Here is a 17,823-nt window from a genome sequence, read left to right as displayed (position 1 = left end):
CTGGAAGTTTGAAGAATTGGTGGAAATATGTTAGCTTGGATTTGTATGTTGAAAGCAGGGAACTGGTATGATCAAGAATCTTTCAGTTTGGAGGAGTGGCCCAGAAATTAACTTCTCAATTATGTACTATTTATGTTAATGTCCCAGAGGATGGGACAGAATGTAAGGTGTGCAAGTTTAACAATGATAAAAAAATGGGAAGATGTTTAATGTGTAAAAGTGTGAAACCACAGATATTGAGCCAAAAGGAAATTATCTTATTGAAGACAGACTGCATGAGTTAGGTACAGATGGATGATGGCTTGGATCTAAGAATTCATCTTGTTCATGAATCACAAGAAATTGCACCCATCTGCTAACAAATAATTAAGAAGGCAAATGACATATTGTCTTACGTTGCTTAATAATTGGAATTAAAAGATGGGGAAATTTTGTTACAATTGAGCATGTTCTTAAGGAGGCACACAAGGAATTTTACATGTTTTTGTCCCTTCACCTTAGAAAGAATTTAGTAGCATTGGAGGCAGTCCAAACAATAAGTAATATAAAGCAGGAAATGCAGGAAACACTCAGAATATCAGGCTACATTAATTTTTGGTTGAAGATCCTTTATCCTGGGATATTAATTATGTTTCCCTTTCCAAGGATGCAGCCTGATACATTGAGTATTTACAGTATTTCGGTTTTTATTTTAAATTTCCAGTATTTGCTTTCTTTTTGACTTGCAATCCAAGAAAGAATACTTGGATTTTTTCCTGGGATGTGGCGATTTTCTTCCATCCGGAGAGACTAAACAAATTGGGGCTATATTTTTTAAATTTTAGAAATATAATTTTTTTGAAAGATAGGAGAATTAAGGACTTTGGGAAATGGGGTCTGGGTGGATTAGCCAAAATCATATTGAATGGCAGGGTACTTTTGAGGACCCATTTGGCCTACTGCTGTTCCTATTTTCTTGATTTGTGAGGTCATCTGGGTAGAAATAAACAAGAAGATTTCAAGTGAAAGACATTTTTCCAGAGTGTGGAGCCAAGCTCTGGCTTACTATTCTGAATATTTCTTAGAATAGACTTTCCATACAGTTAACATTAAAGCAATGTCAGTCATTTAAAAAAAACTTAACTGAATGCAAACAAGAGAGGATCTGCAGATGCTAGAAATCCAGAAACACACAGAAAATGCTGGAGGAACTTAACAGGCCAGGCAGCATCAAAAGTATAGATGACGTTTCAGGCTGAGACCCTGCCAAAGACCTAAAAATCCTGCCGAAGGGTCTTGACCTGAAACATCATCTGTACTTTTTTCCATAGATGCTGGCTGGCCTGCTGAGTTCCTCCAACATTTTATGTGTGTTGCTTACTAACTGCAATGGATTTGTAGGTCTGGTTATACACTGGCTCTGGTGCAGGGAATTTGTTCACTATGGCTGAATGCTCTTGGTCATTTTGTTGTTATGGCACTGCATTTAATTAATATTGTGCATTTATGGGTATATAAAATGTGCTGGCAAAGTATAATCCTGCCAATTTTCTATAAAGTAATATGCAGGTACTGTAGCATCATGGTTAGCGCAATGCTATTACATCTCGGGACATTGGAGTTGGGAGTCATTTGTAAGAAGTCTGTGTCTTCCCTGCAAAATGCAGGGGTTTTCCCTTGGTGCTCTGGTTTCCTTCCACAGTCCAAAGACATACTGGTTGGTAGATTAATTGTTCATTGTAAATTATCCCATGATTAGGCAAGGGTTAATTTGGGGAATACTGGGTAGCGTGGCTCGAATGGCCAGAAAGGCCTATTAGATAGATAGATAGATATAGATAGATAGATACTTTATTCATCCCCATGGGGAAATTCAACTTTTTTTCCAATGTCCCATACACTTGTTGTAGCAAAACTAATTACCGTAGATTCCGGATTATAAGCCGCTACTTTTTTCCCACATTTTGAACAGCTTTGAACTCTGCGGCCTATAATCCAGAGCGGCTAATACATGGTTTTTTTTTTCATGCCGCCTCGTAAACATTTTGCCTCGTAACAGTAGACCAATAAAATTGATGAGTAGTTCACAGAGGTCCAATGAAATTGTACGATAAATCAAGCGCACTTTCACAATTAAATTATTGTAAATCAGTCATTTGTACTCACCCTCATCAACATGGAAAATACTCGAAGCAAGACCCGAGCGCGTCAGACCCGATTAGACCCGATCGCAATGCGCAAGCGTCAGACCCGATTAGACCCGAGCGCATTGCGCAAGCGTCAGACCCGATTAGACCCGATCGCAATGCGCAAGCGTCAGACCCGATTAGACCCGAGCGCATTGCGCAAGCGTCAGACCCGATTAGACCCGATCGCATTGCGCAAGCGTGTCAGACCCGATTAGACCCGAGCGCATTGCGCAAGTGTCAGACCCGATTAGACCCGATCGCAATGCGCAAGCGTCAGACCCGATTAGACCCGAGCGCATTGCGCAAGCGTCAGACCCGATTAGACCCGATCGAAAACGCTGCTTTTAAGTTAAAGTCGATCAATAACTTTTCCTGGTAGGCTGCAATATATATATTTTTACCAGTCGCTAGGAGATATTGGAATGTTGTTCGTGCTGTTCAGTAAAAAAGTATATGCAACGTAATTTGTGTTACCGATACGTATGTATATTTAAAAGTAGCGGTGCGGCCTAAAATCCGGTGCGGCCTTTACAATTAAAAAATTGATTTTATTTCTAAAATTAGAGCCAGCGGCTAATAATCAGGTGCGCTCTGTAGTCCGGAATCTACGGTACATACAATACTTAACTCAGTAAAAAATATGATATGCATCTAAATCACTATCTCAAAAAGCATTAATAATAGCTTTTAAAGAGTTCTTAAGTCCTGGCGGTAGAATTGTAAAGCCTAATGGCATTGGGGAGTATTGACCTCTTCATCCTGTCTGAGGAGCATTGCATCGATAGTAACCTGTCGCTGAAACTGCTTCTCTGTCTCTGGATGGTGCTATGTAGAGGATGTTCAGAGTTATCCATAATTGACCGTAGCCTACTCAGCGCCCTTCGCTCAGCTACCGATGTTAAACTCTCCAGTACTTTGCCCACGACAGAGCCCGCCTTCCTTACCAGCTTATTAAGACGTGAGGCGTCCCTCTTCTTAATGCTTCCTCCCCAACACGCCACCACAAAGAAGAGGGCGCTCTCCACAACTGACCTATAGAACATCTTCAGCATCTCACTACAGACATTGAATGACGCCAACCTTCTAAGGAAGTACAGTCGACTCTGTGCCTTCCTGCACAAGGCATCTGTGTTGGCAGTCCAGTCTAGCTTCTCGTCTAACTGTACTCCCAGATACTTGTAGGTCTTAACCTGCTCCACACATTCTCCATTAATGATCACTGGCTCCATATGAGGCCTAGATCTCTGCGCCAAATCTCAATGAATAAATAATTAGTACAGCAGTGCATTGAGGTAAAGCAATAACAGTGCATAATAGAGTTATAGTTACAGAGAAAGTGTTGTGGAAGTAGACAATAAGGTGCAAAGTCATAATAAAGCAGATTGTGAGGTCAAGAGTTCATTCCCTTCCATTCCTCACATGTACTACGTTTGGTTGCAACTCCCTCTACATTTTCCCAAGCACTTCAGTGCTAGTATAGCATGGCTTGGGTTAGAGAGACATTCCGTCCAATATATGTCCATGTTTATATCTATTTTCTAAGGCTTCTGAGCCCATGCAGACTCTGCAACTGATAAGTGGAAAGGCTCAGGGGATCTGAGGAAAATAACTCTGGACTCATTGTAGCCAAGCAATTTCCTCTGATTCTGACAAAATGTTTCCATTGTTTTCTTGATGTTCCGTAATAAGCTAAATTGTGGATCTATTTACTGTAGGATTTGAGACAATATGGGAGAAGTGCCCATTCTTCCCCATGATTAAACATGATCTGACCTCTCATACAGTGGTCCGCCTGTCTAGTGTCCTTTATTGCTTGCTATCAGGAGATACATATCCCCAAGTGTCAAAATGTTACGTGTATTCCTTGAGAAAATGTTAACAGCTCTACTTTTGTTAGCTGATTTCTTTTGACCTCTCCTCCATGTTTTATAAGAATAATTTTGAAGTTTTCATTTCCATATGTAATATGGAACATATAAGACCATTCAGCCCATTGAGTCTGCTCCAACATTCCATTGTGGCTGATTTATTTATCCCTCTTAACCCCATTCTCATGCCTTCTCCCTGTAACCTTTGATGCCATGACCAGTCAAGAACCTACCAACCTCCACTTTAAATATACCCAATGACTTGGCCTTCACAGCCATGTGTGACAGTGAGTTTCACAGATTCATAACCTTTGGCTACAGAAGTTCCTCCTCATGTTTGTTCTAAATGGACGACCCTCTATTCTGAGGCTGTGTCCTCTGCTGCTAGACTCCCCCACTATAGGAAGCACTCTTTCCGCATCCAGTCTATCTAGGCCTTTTAGTATTCAATATGTTTCAATGAGATCCCCATTCATTCTTCTAAACTGCAGTGAGTACAGGCCCAGAGCACCTCACACGTTAACCCTTTCATTCCCGGCATCATTCTCATGATCTTCACCTGAACCTTCTCCAATGCCAGTACATCTTTTCTAGGATAAGGGCCCAAAACTGCTCATAAAGAGGCAATGTCAACCTTCAGGTTTATCAGGTTTATTATCACCTGCATGTGTTGCGAAATTTGTTAATTTAGCAGCAGCGGTTCAATGCAATGCATTATGTAGAAGAAAAAAAAAGTAAAAATAAATAATTAAGTAAATCAGTTATGGTATATGTAAATTAAATAGATTAAAACTCATGCAAAATAGAAATAATATATATTTTAAAAGGGAGATAGTGGTCATGGGTTCAATGTCCATTTAGGAATCAGATGACAGAGGGGAAGAAGCTGTTCCTGAATCACTGAGTGTGTGCCTTCAGGCTTCTGTACCTCTTACCTGATGGTAACAATGAGAAAAGGTCTTGCCCTGGGCGCTGGAGGTCCTTAACAATGGACGCTGCCTTTCTGAGTCACCACTCCTTGAAGATGTCCTAGGTACTTTAGGCTAGTACCCAAGATGAAGTTGACTAAATTTACGACCCTCTGCAGTATCTTGCCTTCTTTATAGCTACATCGATATGTTGGGAACAGATTAGGTCCTTAGAGATCTTGACACCCAGGAACTTGAAACTTCTCACTCTCTCCACTTCTGATCCCTTTATGAGGATTGGTATGTGTTCCTTCATCTTGCCCTTCCTGAAGTTCACTATCAGCTTTTTCGTCTTACAGACTCTGAATGCAAGGTTGTTGCTGTGACTCCACTAGTGAGTTGGTGTATCTTGCTCCTATACACCCTCTCATATCTGTCTGAGATCTACCAACAATGGTTGTATCATCAACAAATTTATAGATGGTATTTGAGCTATGCCTAGCCACACAGTGGCAAATCATACCTGGTTTTCTGGTATAGGCCTGGGTCGCTGGACTTGAATGCCACAGATCTAGCCTTCAGCAGACGACATACCTCCTGGTTCATCCACAGCTTTTGGTTTGGGAATGTACAGTAAGTCATTGTAAGCACACACTCATCCACAAAAGTTTTAATGAAGTCGGTACCAACTGCAGCATACTCATCCAGATTTGAAGATGAATCCCTGAATATGGTTCAGACCACCAGTCTGTAGGCGCTCCTGTGCTTCCCTTGTTCATACCTTCTTGGTCCTCACTACTGGTGCTGCTGTCTTCAGTCTCTGCCTATACTCAGGGAGTAGAAATACAGCCAGGTGATCAGACTTCCTAAAGTGAGGGCACGGTAGACATTCTTGATGGTGGTGTAACAATGGTCCAGTGTGTTGCTTCCTCCAGTGTTGCAAGTGATCTGTTGATGGTAGTTGTTTAGTGATTTTTTTGCAGACTGACCTTCACCCCAAAACGATGGTGAAGGTGTTGGGGTGTGCTGTTTCATGCATGTTGATCCCATTGCTCAGATCATCTAATGCCTGATTGACATTGGCCTGAGGTGGAATGTATACCACCACCAAAATGATCACAGAAATCTCCCGTGGTTGGTAAAATGGACAGCACTTAATTGCGAGATATTCCAGGTCTGGGGAGCAGAATTGGGACAGCACTGATATATTTGTGCACCAAGAAGAGTTGATCTTCCACTTCTGCTTTTGAGAGACTCTATAGATCTATCCTGGCGGTATATAGTAAACCTGTTGTTATGAATCACTGCATCTGGTATGGAAGGAGTTAACCAGGATTCTGTGAAACAAATGACACACAGTCCTAATGTCCCTCTGATTCAGCACCCTAGCACTGAGTCAATGATTTTATTCACCAGAGACTACACGTTTGCCAGCAAGATAGTCAGTATTGGGAGTCTAAACTCAAGTTTCCTTAAACTCACTTTCATCCCTGACATTAGTGCAAGAATACTAAGAAAACACAGCCGAAAAGTGGCAGTAATATCTGCGATATTTAATAGGAAATGATCCTCCATTCCATAAATTTCTGCGTTGTTGTTTGCATTGAGGCAGGATGTGGGTGGATTCAGAATCAGGGTAGTTTTGCCATTGATCGGTAACTTGGAGAGTATTCACTGTAAATTAATCAAGCAGTGTTTATTGTTTGAAGAAAATATCATTCCCTGCATGTGGAGTAAGTCAAAATGCATTATTATTTCAATGGCTTCTTCTTCCAGGTGTTTCTAATGCTGTGAAATATGTGACATTGTTTGTACTTGTTTTATATACTTAAAAGTACTGTGATCTGTAGGGGAATTTGTTCTGGAAATTGCCTTCATATTAAGAAAAGAAGGTATCAGTTATCTCCTCACTGATTAAATGATTCAAATTTAAAAGCCAAATGATTCAAATGTAAAAGCAACTTTCATTTAATTTTCACATTTTTAAATATAATTTTGAAAACAAGCAGTTCTTTGTTTCAAAAACTAATTGTCTGTCTTTGTTTTTAAAACAGATTAGGTGCTCAGAAAGATATATTGGATTCCAGGAGCAAGAGCTTTTTGTACATTCTTGATTTACTACCAAGGTTTGAATTTATTGCTCTTTAACCAATACTGTACTTAGAAAAATTGAACCACTGTCAGGTGATAGGCATGAAAGATTTTGAGACGATTAAATGTAAATCAAATCTATATATATTAGAAACTTGCGGGAGGATTAGTAACATATGAAAATCAAACCAAAAAGATTAACACTTGAAGATTTGTTGTGAAATGGTTTGATTCTCAGTTAAAGAATAATTAAAATCATTTAGCACATACAAGATTATAGGACATTGAACAGCACAAGAGCAGGTTTTCTGGCCCATGTCTGTGCTGATCATGATGACTGTAACGTTCTCGCTCGGGTGTGACGTAACGCCGAGGTAAACGTCGAGATAAACCAGAATCAATGCAAACGAGGCCGCAGTAAGATTAACCATTTACTGTTCACTCTTCACATTAACGCATGGTGAAAACTGTTGAAAAACAATACAAGATTGGTACAGTGTTTGTTTCCTTCTAAATATCACATTTACATTGTGAATACTTGCAAAGGTAAAACTACAATAACTACATTACATTAAAGTACAGCATACAGTCAGAATCTAGCTGCTCCATTGGCTGCTTTAGATACACTTCAATACAAACTATCCCGACTCTTTAACTGACGAAAAGGTAAACCTTACCGACCGTCGTTACTTTTAACAGAATCGGCGTTAACATTTTAACTCAAAATATCGATTATCTAATGACTTACAGCGTTGCTTTCACTGTGTCTTTGGTGCATAGAGAAACCCTAGCCGGCGTTATGGTGGCACATGTGAGTGACCCCCACCCTTGCGTGAATCTCAAACCGGTAATTTCCCACAAGACGCGGCGAACCCGGATGTGACATCATCGCAGCCGCGATGTATTACAGACAAATCAATTGATTTAAACAATCCTAACTTTAACTAAAAAAATGCTAACAAATTACTACGCGAAAATATTATAAACTAAATAACTGCCATAAAGGCAGCACAATGACAATCTTACTAATCACGTTTGTCTGTACATAGCCTGTATCCCTTTTTTGCCTGCCTGTTCATGTATCTGTCTAAATGGCTCTTAAACATTGCTATGTAATCTACCACCTCTCCTGGCAGTGCATTTCAGGCACCCAGTAAGTAACTAAAAGCTTCCTTCAGACATATCCTTAAGCTACAACTATCTCACTTTAAAGCTATGCCCTCCAGTATTTGTCATTTCCACTCGGGGATGAAGACTCTATCTACCTCTTCAAGATTCAACATTCAGAATTGTTTATCAGAACACAAGTGTAAAGGAGAACAAAATTATTGTTACTCTGGATCTGATGTATCACTAAAAAACACATTAAGAAAAATAAGCCTATAAAAATGCAACAAACCCTATATAAATGCATAAGATAGCTATATACATAGATTGTATTAACATAAAGTGATGTGAGGTACAGAAGTATCTGTACTTACGAGGCCTCTGGCAAGACATGATAAAGTAGTGGTGGGGGGGTGGTGTGGGGGGATGGGTTAGCAGGCAGAGGTGTTGATCAGTCTTGCTAAAGTAACTATTTTTGAGTCTGGTGGTCTTGCCGTGGATGTCACATTCAAAGTTCAAATAAATTTATCATCAAAGTACATATATGTCACCATATACAACACTGAGGTTAATTTTCTTGCATACAATCACAGTAAGTAGAAGAAACTCAGAGGCTTTTTCCCAGGGCTGGAATGGCTAACACGAGAGGGCAGAGTTTTAAGGTGCTTGGGAGTAGGTAGAGAGGAGATGTCAGGGGTAAGTTTTTTTACGCAGAGAGTGGTGAGTGCGTGGACTCAATGAAAGACTGCACCCAACAGGACGGACAACAGCCAATGTGCACAAAACATAACAAACACTGCAAATACAAAAAGAAAGAGAACAATAATAACACTAATAATAATAATAATGATAATAATAATTAAGTAATAAATATTGAGATGAACACAAGACGAAAAGGTCTTGAAGGTGTGCTCCTGGGTTGTGGGAACAGTTCAGTGATGAAGTGTGTATTCAGTTCAGAGAGCCATAGCCTCCCTGATGGGAGTGGGACAATTAGTCCATGAGCAGGATGGGTGGGATCCTTCATGATATTACTCACCGTTCTATGGCATTTTTCTGTAGGCTGGTGCCAGTGATACTTTGGACAGTTTTGACTGTCTGTAGTAATGCCTTCCTGTCTGCCGCAGTGCAGTTCCTGTACCATGCAGTGATGCAGTATGTTAAGATGCTCTCTCCTGTACATATGTAGAAGGTTGTGAGTATTGGCATGTATAGACCAGGTCTCTTCAGCCTTTCAGAAAGTAGGGGCATTAATGAGCTTTGTGTAGGATGTGTTCTGAGACCATGCACTCCAGTTTTGTGGCGTCGATGCAAAGAGGGGTGTAAGAGGTGTGAGTTTTCCTGAAGTCAATAACCATCTCATTTGACCATAAAATATAGGAGCAGAATTAGGCCATTTGGCCCATCGAGTCTCCTCCGCCATTTCATCATGGCTGATCCAATTTTCCCCTCAGCCCAAATCTCCTTGCCTTCTCCTGTATTCCTTCATGCCCTGACCAATCAAGAATCTGTTAACCTTTGCCTTAAGTATACATAAAAACAGCTGCCTGTGGCAAAGAATTCCACAGATTTGCCACTCTCTGGCTAAATAAATTCCTCCTTATCTCTGTTCTAAAAGGACGCCCTTCTATTCTGAAGCTATGTCCTCTGGTCTTGGTCTTAGCCTCACCCACCACAGGAAACATCCTCTCCCCATCGACTCTATAAAGGCCTTTCACCAATTGATAGGTTTCAATAAGGTCACCCTTCATTTTTCTGAATTCGAGTGAATACAGGCCTAGAGCCATCAAATGCTCTTCATGTGACAAGCCATTCAAACCTGGAATCATGTTGGTGAACCTGCTTTGAACCCTCTCCAGTTTCAACACACCCTTTCTAAGATATTGGACCAAAACCTGCTCACCATACACCACGTGAGGCTTCACCAGTGCTTTATAATGTTTCAGCATTACATCCTTGCTTTAATATTCTAGTTCTCTTAAAAATGAATGCAGGATAGACAAAGGAGAATCAGATGATGTTGTGTACTTGGATTTTCAAAAGGCCTTTGATAAGGTGCCACTCTTGAGGCTGCTTAACAAGCTAACGAACCCATAGTATTACAGAAATGGTTCTAGCATGGACTGATTGGCAGGAAGCAAACAGTGGGAATAAAGGGGGCCTTTTCTGGTTGGCTGCCGGTGACAAGTGGTGTTCCACAGGGGTCTGTGTTGGGACCGATTCATTTTACGTTATATTTCAATGATTTGGAGTGATGGAATTGATGACTTTGTTGCAAAGTTTGCAGACAATATCAAGGTAGGCGGTGGGGCAGGTAGTTTTGAGGAAGAAGGAGGACTTCGACAGATCAGGAAAATGGGAAAAGAAATGGCAGATTAAATACAGTGTCGGGAAGTGTATGGTCACATACTTTGGTAGAAGAAATGAAAAGGCTAACTATTTTCTAAATGGAGAGAAAATAGTAAAAACTGAGGTGCAAGGGAACTCGGGAGTCCTTGTGCAGGAATCACTAAAGGTTAATTTGCAGGTTGAGTCTGGTGAGGAAGGTAAATGCAATGTTAGCATTCACTGAAGCTGGCTGGCGGCTGCCATCTCTCCTGCCACAGCTGTTTCAGTGGTCCTCTATTTTTGTTCATTTTTAATGTACACGGTTCTCAGGAACATAACTCAATTTAAGCTGGAGCCTGCCTGCACTCCAGTTAATTCTCCCTCATTTATTGTTGGGGTAATGATAAATTAATGAATTCTTTTGTCACAGTTATATAAAATATAGCACAATTGGATATTATGAAGTAAAGCTGTAAAATTGTAAAATATTGTATTATTTTGTTCTTCCAAGCCTTATAAAGCCTCCAAAATATATTCTTCTTGAAAATGTCAAAGGATTTGAAACATCTGTTGCAAGGTATGCATTTATCTTTTTTAATAAAAAAATGTGTTGTCAAACTTTGATGTTTTAATATTTTCCCCACAAAAGCAAGAAAGCAGCAAACAATGTTAGTGGTAATGCAATGAAGAAACTTTTGGCTATGAACGTTGAAATTCTCAACTCAAAAGTATGGTCTGTATTCTCGATGCTGTTAGTGTTTCTTCCGAGTGTTGTTCTGTATGGAGAAAGACTGATTGGTAGGTCATTCTGAAATGCAAAATCTGTATATAAGATGATGAGAGGCATTGATCGTGTGGATAGTCTAGAGGCTTTTTCCCAGGGCTGAAATGGCTAGCACGAGAGGGCACAGTTTTAAGTGCTTGGAAGTAGGTACTGAGGAGATGTCGGGGCAAGTATTTTATGCCGAGAGCGGTGAGTGTGTGGAATGGCTGGCGATTGTGGTGGAATTGGATACTGTAGGGTCTTTCAAGAGACTCTTGGATAGGTACATGGAGCTTAGAAAAATAGAGGGCTATTGTGATCCCTAGGTAATTTCTAAAGTAAGTACATGTTTGGCACAGCATTGTGGGCCAAAGGGCCTTTATTGTGCTGTATGTTTTCTGTTTTTCTACCTTATTTTTTAATTTCTAAGTTATCAAAAATAACATGAATTAATACTTCACTTTCTAAGCAATCAAAACAAAACTCATTGGCTGTATTTTCAATTATATACTTGGTCTCACGGCATTATTGTGCGTTATTTTCAAGTATTCTTTTAACTTGTGTCTGTAAGTGGGACTCAAGTGCGCAAAGAATAGAAATAAGTCTTAGTTGTCCCTTGTAAGAATACAATGGAAATGAAGATCAATATTATTCTGGTTGAAGTTTTCCACAGTGATTGGATGCACTGTCTCACGACTGCTGATCATGGTGTGTGGCTCCTCCAGTGCCAGCCTGACGTTGGTTACTACTGTAGCACAGGCTTTCAGTACTACAGCTGGGATGTTGTCTGGTCCCATAGCCTCTGGTGTAAGCAATGCTTCTATGTCCTTGATACCTTAAAGAATTAATCAAATTGGCTAAGAGCAGCTTCTATGTTGGTAGAAATCACAGGTGGAATAATGATGGATCATCTCTTTCACCCAGTTAGTTGAACATTGTTGCAAAAACTTCCGCACTTTCTTTAATATTCACATGCTAAGTCTTGCTATCATTCAGGATGAGTTAGATTTTGGGGTCTTCTGTTCTATTTAACTGTATAATTGGTCTTCACCAGTTACAATAAGATGTGGTAAGGCTACACAGCTTCAACTAGTTCCATTGATTGTATAATTACTCAACTCTACCTAATGTTTAGCATACTTGTGGCCCTGTACAATGTTTGAGCTTCACTAGGCTGGTATTTCATCATTTTAAGGTAACTTTGGTGCTGCTCTCTGAATGCCTTACTGTACTCATTGCATAAAGATTGACTGCCTGGCTTGATAATATTGACAACACTGAAGGTTATGTTAGGCAATGAGGTTACAGTTTGCTGTGGTGTATGTTACTGCTGCTGATGTTTTATAGTAATTCTTAGACACCCAGTTTTAAGCTGCTCGATCTGTTCTGAGTCTTATAGTGTCACACAACACCATAGCGGTTATAAAGACAGTGTGATGACAGGACTTTGTCTTATTTTATCTGTGCTATCGTGGACAGATTCATCTGCCACCGGTGAGGACGAGATGAAGTAGGTTCTTCCCTTATGTGTTTTAATTAATTACCCACTGCAGCTATGCCTTCAGAAATCAACCTGCTGTGTAAAGTGGGCAGAAAATGGCAGATAGAATTAAATTCTGATAAAATACTTATCTGGGAGGAGCAGTGAGAATAAGATATGCATAATAACTGGTAGGACCTTAGGTAGATTTGAGGAATAGAGGGACCTTGTGTATAAATCCAAGGATTCCTGAGAGTGTAAATAAAGTGGTGAAGAAGGCACAAAGGATATTTGTATTCATTAGCCAGAAAAGAGTAGAGAGGTTCTGGTGCAATTTTATAAATCATTTGGTTAGTCACAGCATTACTGGTCACCACATTACTACAAAGGATGTGACTGCATGGCTGGGGGTGCAGAGAAGATTCACCAGAAAATTACCTGGGATAGACAATTTCAGTTATGAGGAGAGCCTGCATTTGTTGTTGTGGAGTGAAAAAGGCTGAGTGGGGATCCAATGGAGATACAAAAACATGTGAGAAATGGATAGGAAGAAAGTTTTCCTCAGAATAGCGGTGTCTCAAATTAGAGAGTTGTGGTGCAGAGAAAGGAGCAGAAAGGTTAGGAAGAAATTTTCATCCAGAGGGAATGGTATGGATAAGTGCCACATGGTTGGGATTGATGTGGTTGGCTTTTGGGTTGTTTCTGTGCAGTATAGCTCTATGAGAACTTTGAAGATAGCAACCAATTCAAAAGGCATCATGGATGTTTTCATTTATGGCAAAAATTCAGAGTAGCAAAGCAAGATGATTAAGCTTAAAATGCTAATTAGACTGCAACTTTAGAATTTTGTTCATTGCAGATCATTGTAGGAGATATAAGCGAGATGTACGGAGATATCATTCATGCAATAATATATTGTTGTAATGAGGAACTTGCCAATATCCCCCTCTAAACCACCTTTATACTTGCCAATGCCCCTCTTAGGCACAGTATACTTTCCAGTGCCCCCAGACTGTAAAAAAACATGTCTACTATATGCTAACATGAAAAAAATGATTCTGCTTTAAATTTGTATTTGTCTTTAAACCTACCTTACTCACAGTGCTGGTGCACTGTAGTACAGCTTCGATATCAGTGTGATCCTTGAGCTTGATATCTTTTAGCGAGAGTTGAAATATCTGGTTCAAGTTGTGACAGCAAAAGCCTTAATGGTTTCTGTTTTTTTCTGAGTATGTGGTTCATTGCACTGAAGCCTCGTTCAACAAGGTAGGGGGATGGAAATGCAACAAAGAGCAGTTCAGCACCTTTTCAAAGACCAGGAAACTTTGTTTGACAGTGTAGTCACATACCACAAAAACGGACAGTTTTGAAAAGTTATTTTGCTTCATCATTCTGAATTTTGATAATTTCTTCTTGCAAGCTCTCTTCATGTTGTTTCACCTTGCAAAGAAGTTGGTTAATTACCAAGTTCAGAATTTTTAGATGGTTCAAATCCTTGAATTGATTCTGAAAACCCTTCCTCAGTGACTTCAGGTGTAAGCAGTACTCTTGCAAATCACTGTCTGTGAAAGAGTGCCGTACTTTTTATGCAGGGAAACTGTAAGAACATTTTTCTCCCACTGTTTTGCTTATGTACAGTTGATCCTCCTTATCTGCGGATTCCGCATGCACGGATTCAACCAACCACGGGTCGGGAAAACCCGGATGTTCTCTCTCCAGCACTCGTTGTTTGAGCATGTATAGACTATTTTTTCTTGTCATTATTCCCTAAACAATACAGTATAACAACTATTTACATAGAATTTACATTGTATTAGGTACTGTAAGTAATCTAGAGATGATTTAAAAGTACTGGCAGTCCCCAGGTTATGAAGGAGTTCCGTTCCTGAGTCTGTCTTTAAGTCGGATTTGAAGTCGGAACAGGTACATCCGGTATTATTTAGCGTCAGTTAGTCAAACGTTTTTCTTAATATATAGTATATATTTTACCTTTCTCTGCATATAAAACTTAAGAATCATACGTATTTCAATAATTAAACCACTGCATTGCTTAGTAATACTTGTAGCTTTCATCGGGGCAGGGCCTTTCACATGCTCCATTAAAATTGTTCCGATCATTGACCGACTGCAGTCTAAAGCTTTTCCAATGACCAATGCCGTTTCACCTCTTTCTGATCGCTTTATTACTTCCACCTTATTTTCAATCGTGATCGTGATTATTTTTGTAAACAGAAACATTGCCGATTCAGACCTCCACCGCCAGGTCCTAATGTCCACCGCATTGAGACAGGTTAAATAAAGTTTGGGGTTCCGCTGGGTCTTAAAGACCACTGCAGTGAGACAGGTTAAATAAGGAACTTGAACATCCATGATTTTTGGTATCCGCGGGGGGGTCCTGGAACCAATCCCCCGCGGATAAGGAGGGCCGACTGTATTTCCAATTTTCTGATAAAAGTGGACACTATTTTTTTGCCTAGATTAAATTGAAATTCTCACCCTGCAGTTTCATTTTAATCCTGGTGGAATGCAGCAGGCCAGGCTGAGACCCTTCGTCATGACCGAAACGTCAACAGTGCTTCTCCCTATAGATGCTGCCTGGCCTGCTGCATTCCACCAGCATTTTGTGTGTGTTGCTTGAATTGCCAGCATCTGCAGATTTCCTCGTGTTTGAGTTTCGTTTTAATGCTCATTTTGTCATACAGATTGGCTAGTTATGCCATGTCTCTGTGTAGAAGTTCAGTCTTGTTTCCCAAGCTCTTGTTGATTTTGAGCAAAAATTCAACACAGTCAAAAAGATTAAATAAATATTTTAAGCAGCCAACACACTTCAGTGTGAAGAAGTAAGGATTCAATTTCTTCATCGTTATCTTGGCATAACTGGTAAAATATTCTGCTACTTAATGGATGAGCTTTAATTTTATTGATAGCAGATATTACAGGTCATGCTAGAAAAGAGTATCTGGCTGAGGTTTTTTGCTGCAAGATGTTGACAATGAATTATACAATAGATTGCAAACAGACTTGGAATTTCTATTTTCATAAATGTCACTAAACCAGCATGGTGACCTGACATATGGTGCACCATCTGTTGCAGGAAAAAGAACACGTTCCTAATCCAGTATACTTTTATCCTCAATATACATTTTGAGCTCATCGTAGTTTGGTTCTCTGGTAATATTTGTTTTTATCTTTTTACAAAAGAGAACCTCTTCATAAACGTTTCCTTTTTTGATGAAGCTGTACATATGCCGTTAGTAATACCTCATTGTCTCACACAGTTGACTCATCCAGCTGTATCCCAAATTCTGGTTTTAGTAGCTTTGTGCGTAGTTGATACTCAGTGTCTTTACTCATTTCATCAATACAGTGCGCTACACAGTTATTATTCAGAGGAATTGATTTTTAAAATACTATTATCCATTTTGAGATCAGTGGTGAACACTTTTGATACAGTGGGCATTATTAATCTTCCACCGATTTTATGAGATTTTCCACCCTTTGCTATCAGTTTGGAGATGTTATAAGAAACAATTACACCACTATCAAAGTCATTTTTAGCTTTCTTGGCAAATGACTCGAGTATGCCACACTTTTCAAATGCTTCTTTCATCTTCTGGAAATGAGTAATACCATAATAAGTAGCCTTTTCAGGGTGTCTTTTATGGAAGTATTCCTGCAATCTTGATGGTCTCATGGCTTCATTCAACAGTACAGTATTATAAATAAGACACATGGGCTTTGCTGATCTGACAGGAATGGAATAAAACCATACTCCAGGTGTGTAACATTGTATTGACACACTTCCTATCGATTTTGTTTCTTAGCAAGATTAGAATTCAAGGCTTCACCACCTTAAGACTCCGAGATCACGCGTACGTACTTAACCATCATTAATGGGCCAAATTAAAATAAACAATTAACATAAACTAGGAATGCCTGTCAGATATTGACGATAGCAGTGAGTTGACACGGATGGAACGATCATAGCAGCACACAAAGGAACGGCAAGGCAAAGATGAAGACAATCACAACAGTGAAAACTACATTGACAAGGATTCAGATTGGAATCTGAACGTTGGTTGGGATAGAGCTGGTGTTCGACAAGCTGCCTTTATACGATTCCAGTTAATGCGATTGACCAATCACGTAAGATCTTATAATCCCCTAAAATGGTTCTTGACTACATATCTGAAGCTGAGGTTGCTTTGAACACCTCGAGGAATCCTCTGGGTTGGCAGTTTCACTAATTGGCTCTATTTCACTGTTTGGTTCCGGCCAGAACAGTATTGTTGTGCAACCAGTTTTCTGTAGATCTGTAGAGAAAGTTGAGTGCATGTACTTGACTTACCAACTGTTAAAGTGCATGATTTGCAAGTCAAGAGGAACTGTTGGACACCCTGATTGCTAATCTATGCATCTTCAATAATGTCTGTTTGGTCAGTAAGGTCAGATGAGATTGATAAGTTTCAGAGCTGTGGTTCTTCCTGTGTTCCAGTGCCTCATCCTTTTGTTTTGGAAGTGCCTGCTGTACTAATGGTCAGTCGGGTCTCGTGCCTAAAGTTAAGGTGTCACTTAGCAGCCCCCTCCCCCACCCCAAGAATTTTGAATGCCCCCTCCCCCCCACCGGCCAACTTCTAATTCCCCTAGCGCCCCATTAGGACACATAACCATCTCCATTGGGAATTACCATTTTGATAAATTGGTAACAGAAGTAAAGAAAATATCTGGAAAATTGTTTAGACTTAATTGGTAATATTGTTCTGAAATTTACTGTCTGAAGGGGTAATAGAAGTAGAAATCTTCATCACGTTTATAGGGTGCTTGGACTTGTATGAAGCTATTTTTCGGCACGAGAAGTGCCGAGATGGCCTGTTTCCGTGCTGTAATTGTTATATGGTTATATGTGAGAATGATACCAGCCTGGAGAGCTCTTTCTCTGCTGATGTGGACTGAGTGGTCTTATTAAATATTGCCAATTTTCTACTATTCAAGAAAATTCAGATCAAAAGTATAAATAAATTTGCAACTTTTTTCTATTACTAGAATTCTTGCTGTAGCATTCTGTTTTCTTACATCAGTTTGCTGCTGTCGAGTAAAGCCCAGAAATGAA

At 39.8% G+C, this 17,823-nt stretch overlaps 1 protein-coding gene across 3 annotated transcripts in view; it reads left to right on the top strand.

The window, feature by feature from the left end:
• Positions 1 to 17,823, top strand: part of trdmt1 (tRNA aspartic acid methyltransferase 1) — a 107,252-nt gene that overhangs the window by 65,124 nt on the left and 24,305 nt on the right. For all 3 annotated transcript variants that reach the window (XM_073054588.1, XM_073054587.1, XM_073054589.1), the window contains 2 exons: positions 6,999 to 7,070; positions 10,982 to 11,047. In XM_073054588.1, coding sequence (XP_072910689.1) covers positions 6,999 to 7,070; positions 10,982 to 11,047 — 138 coding nt within the window. The remainder of the gene's footprint in view (positions 1 to 6,998; positions 7,071 to 10,981; positions 11,048 to 17,823) is intronic.

This window comes from Hemitrygon akajei, chromosome 8 (genome assembly GCF_048418815.1).
Source record: "Hemitrygon akajei chromosome 8, sHemAka1.3, whole genome shotgun sequence".
Taxonomy (NCBI): Eukaryota; Metazoa; Chordata; class Chondrichthyes; order Myliobatiformes; family Dasyatidae; genus Hemitrygon; species Hemitrygon akajei.
The sequence above is the reverse complement of the archived record's forward strand: the minus strand, read 5'-3'. Positions and strand labels throughout refer to the sequence as shown.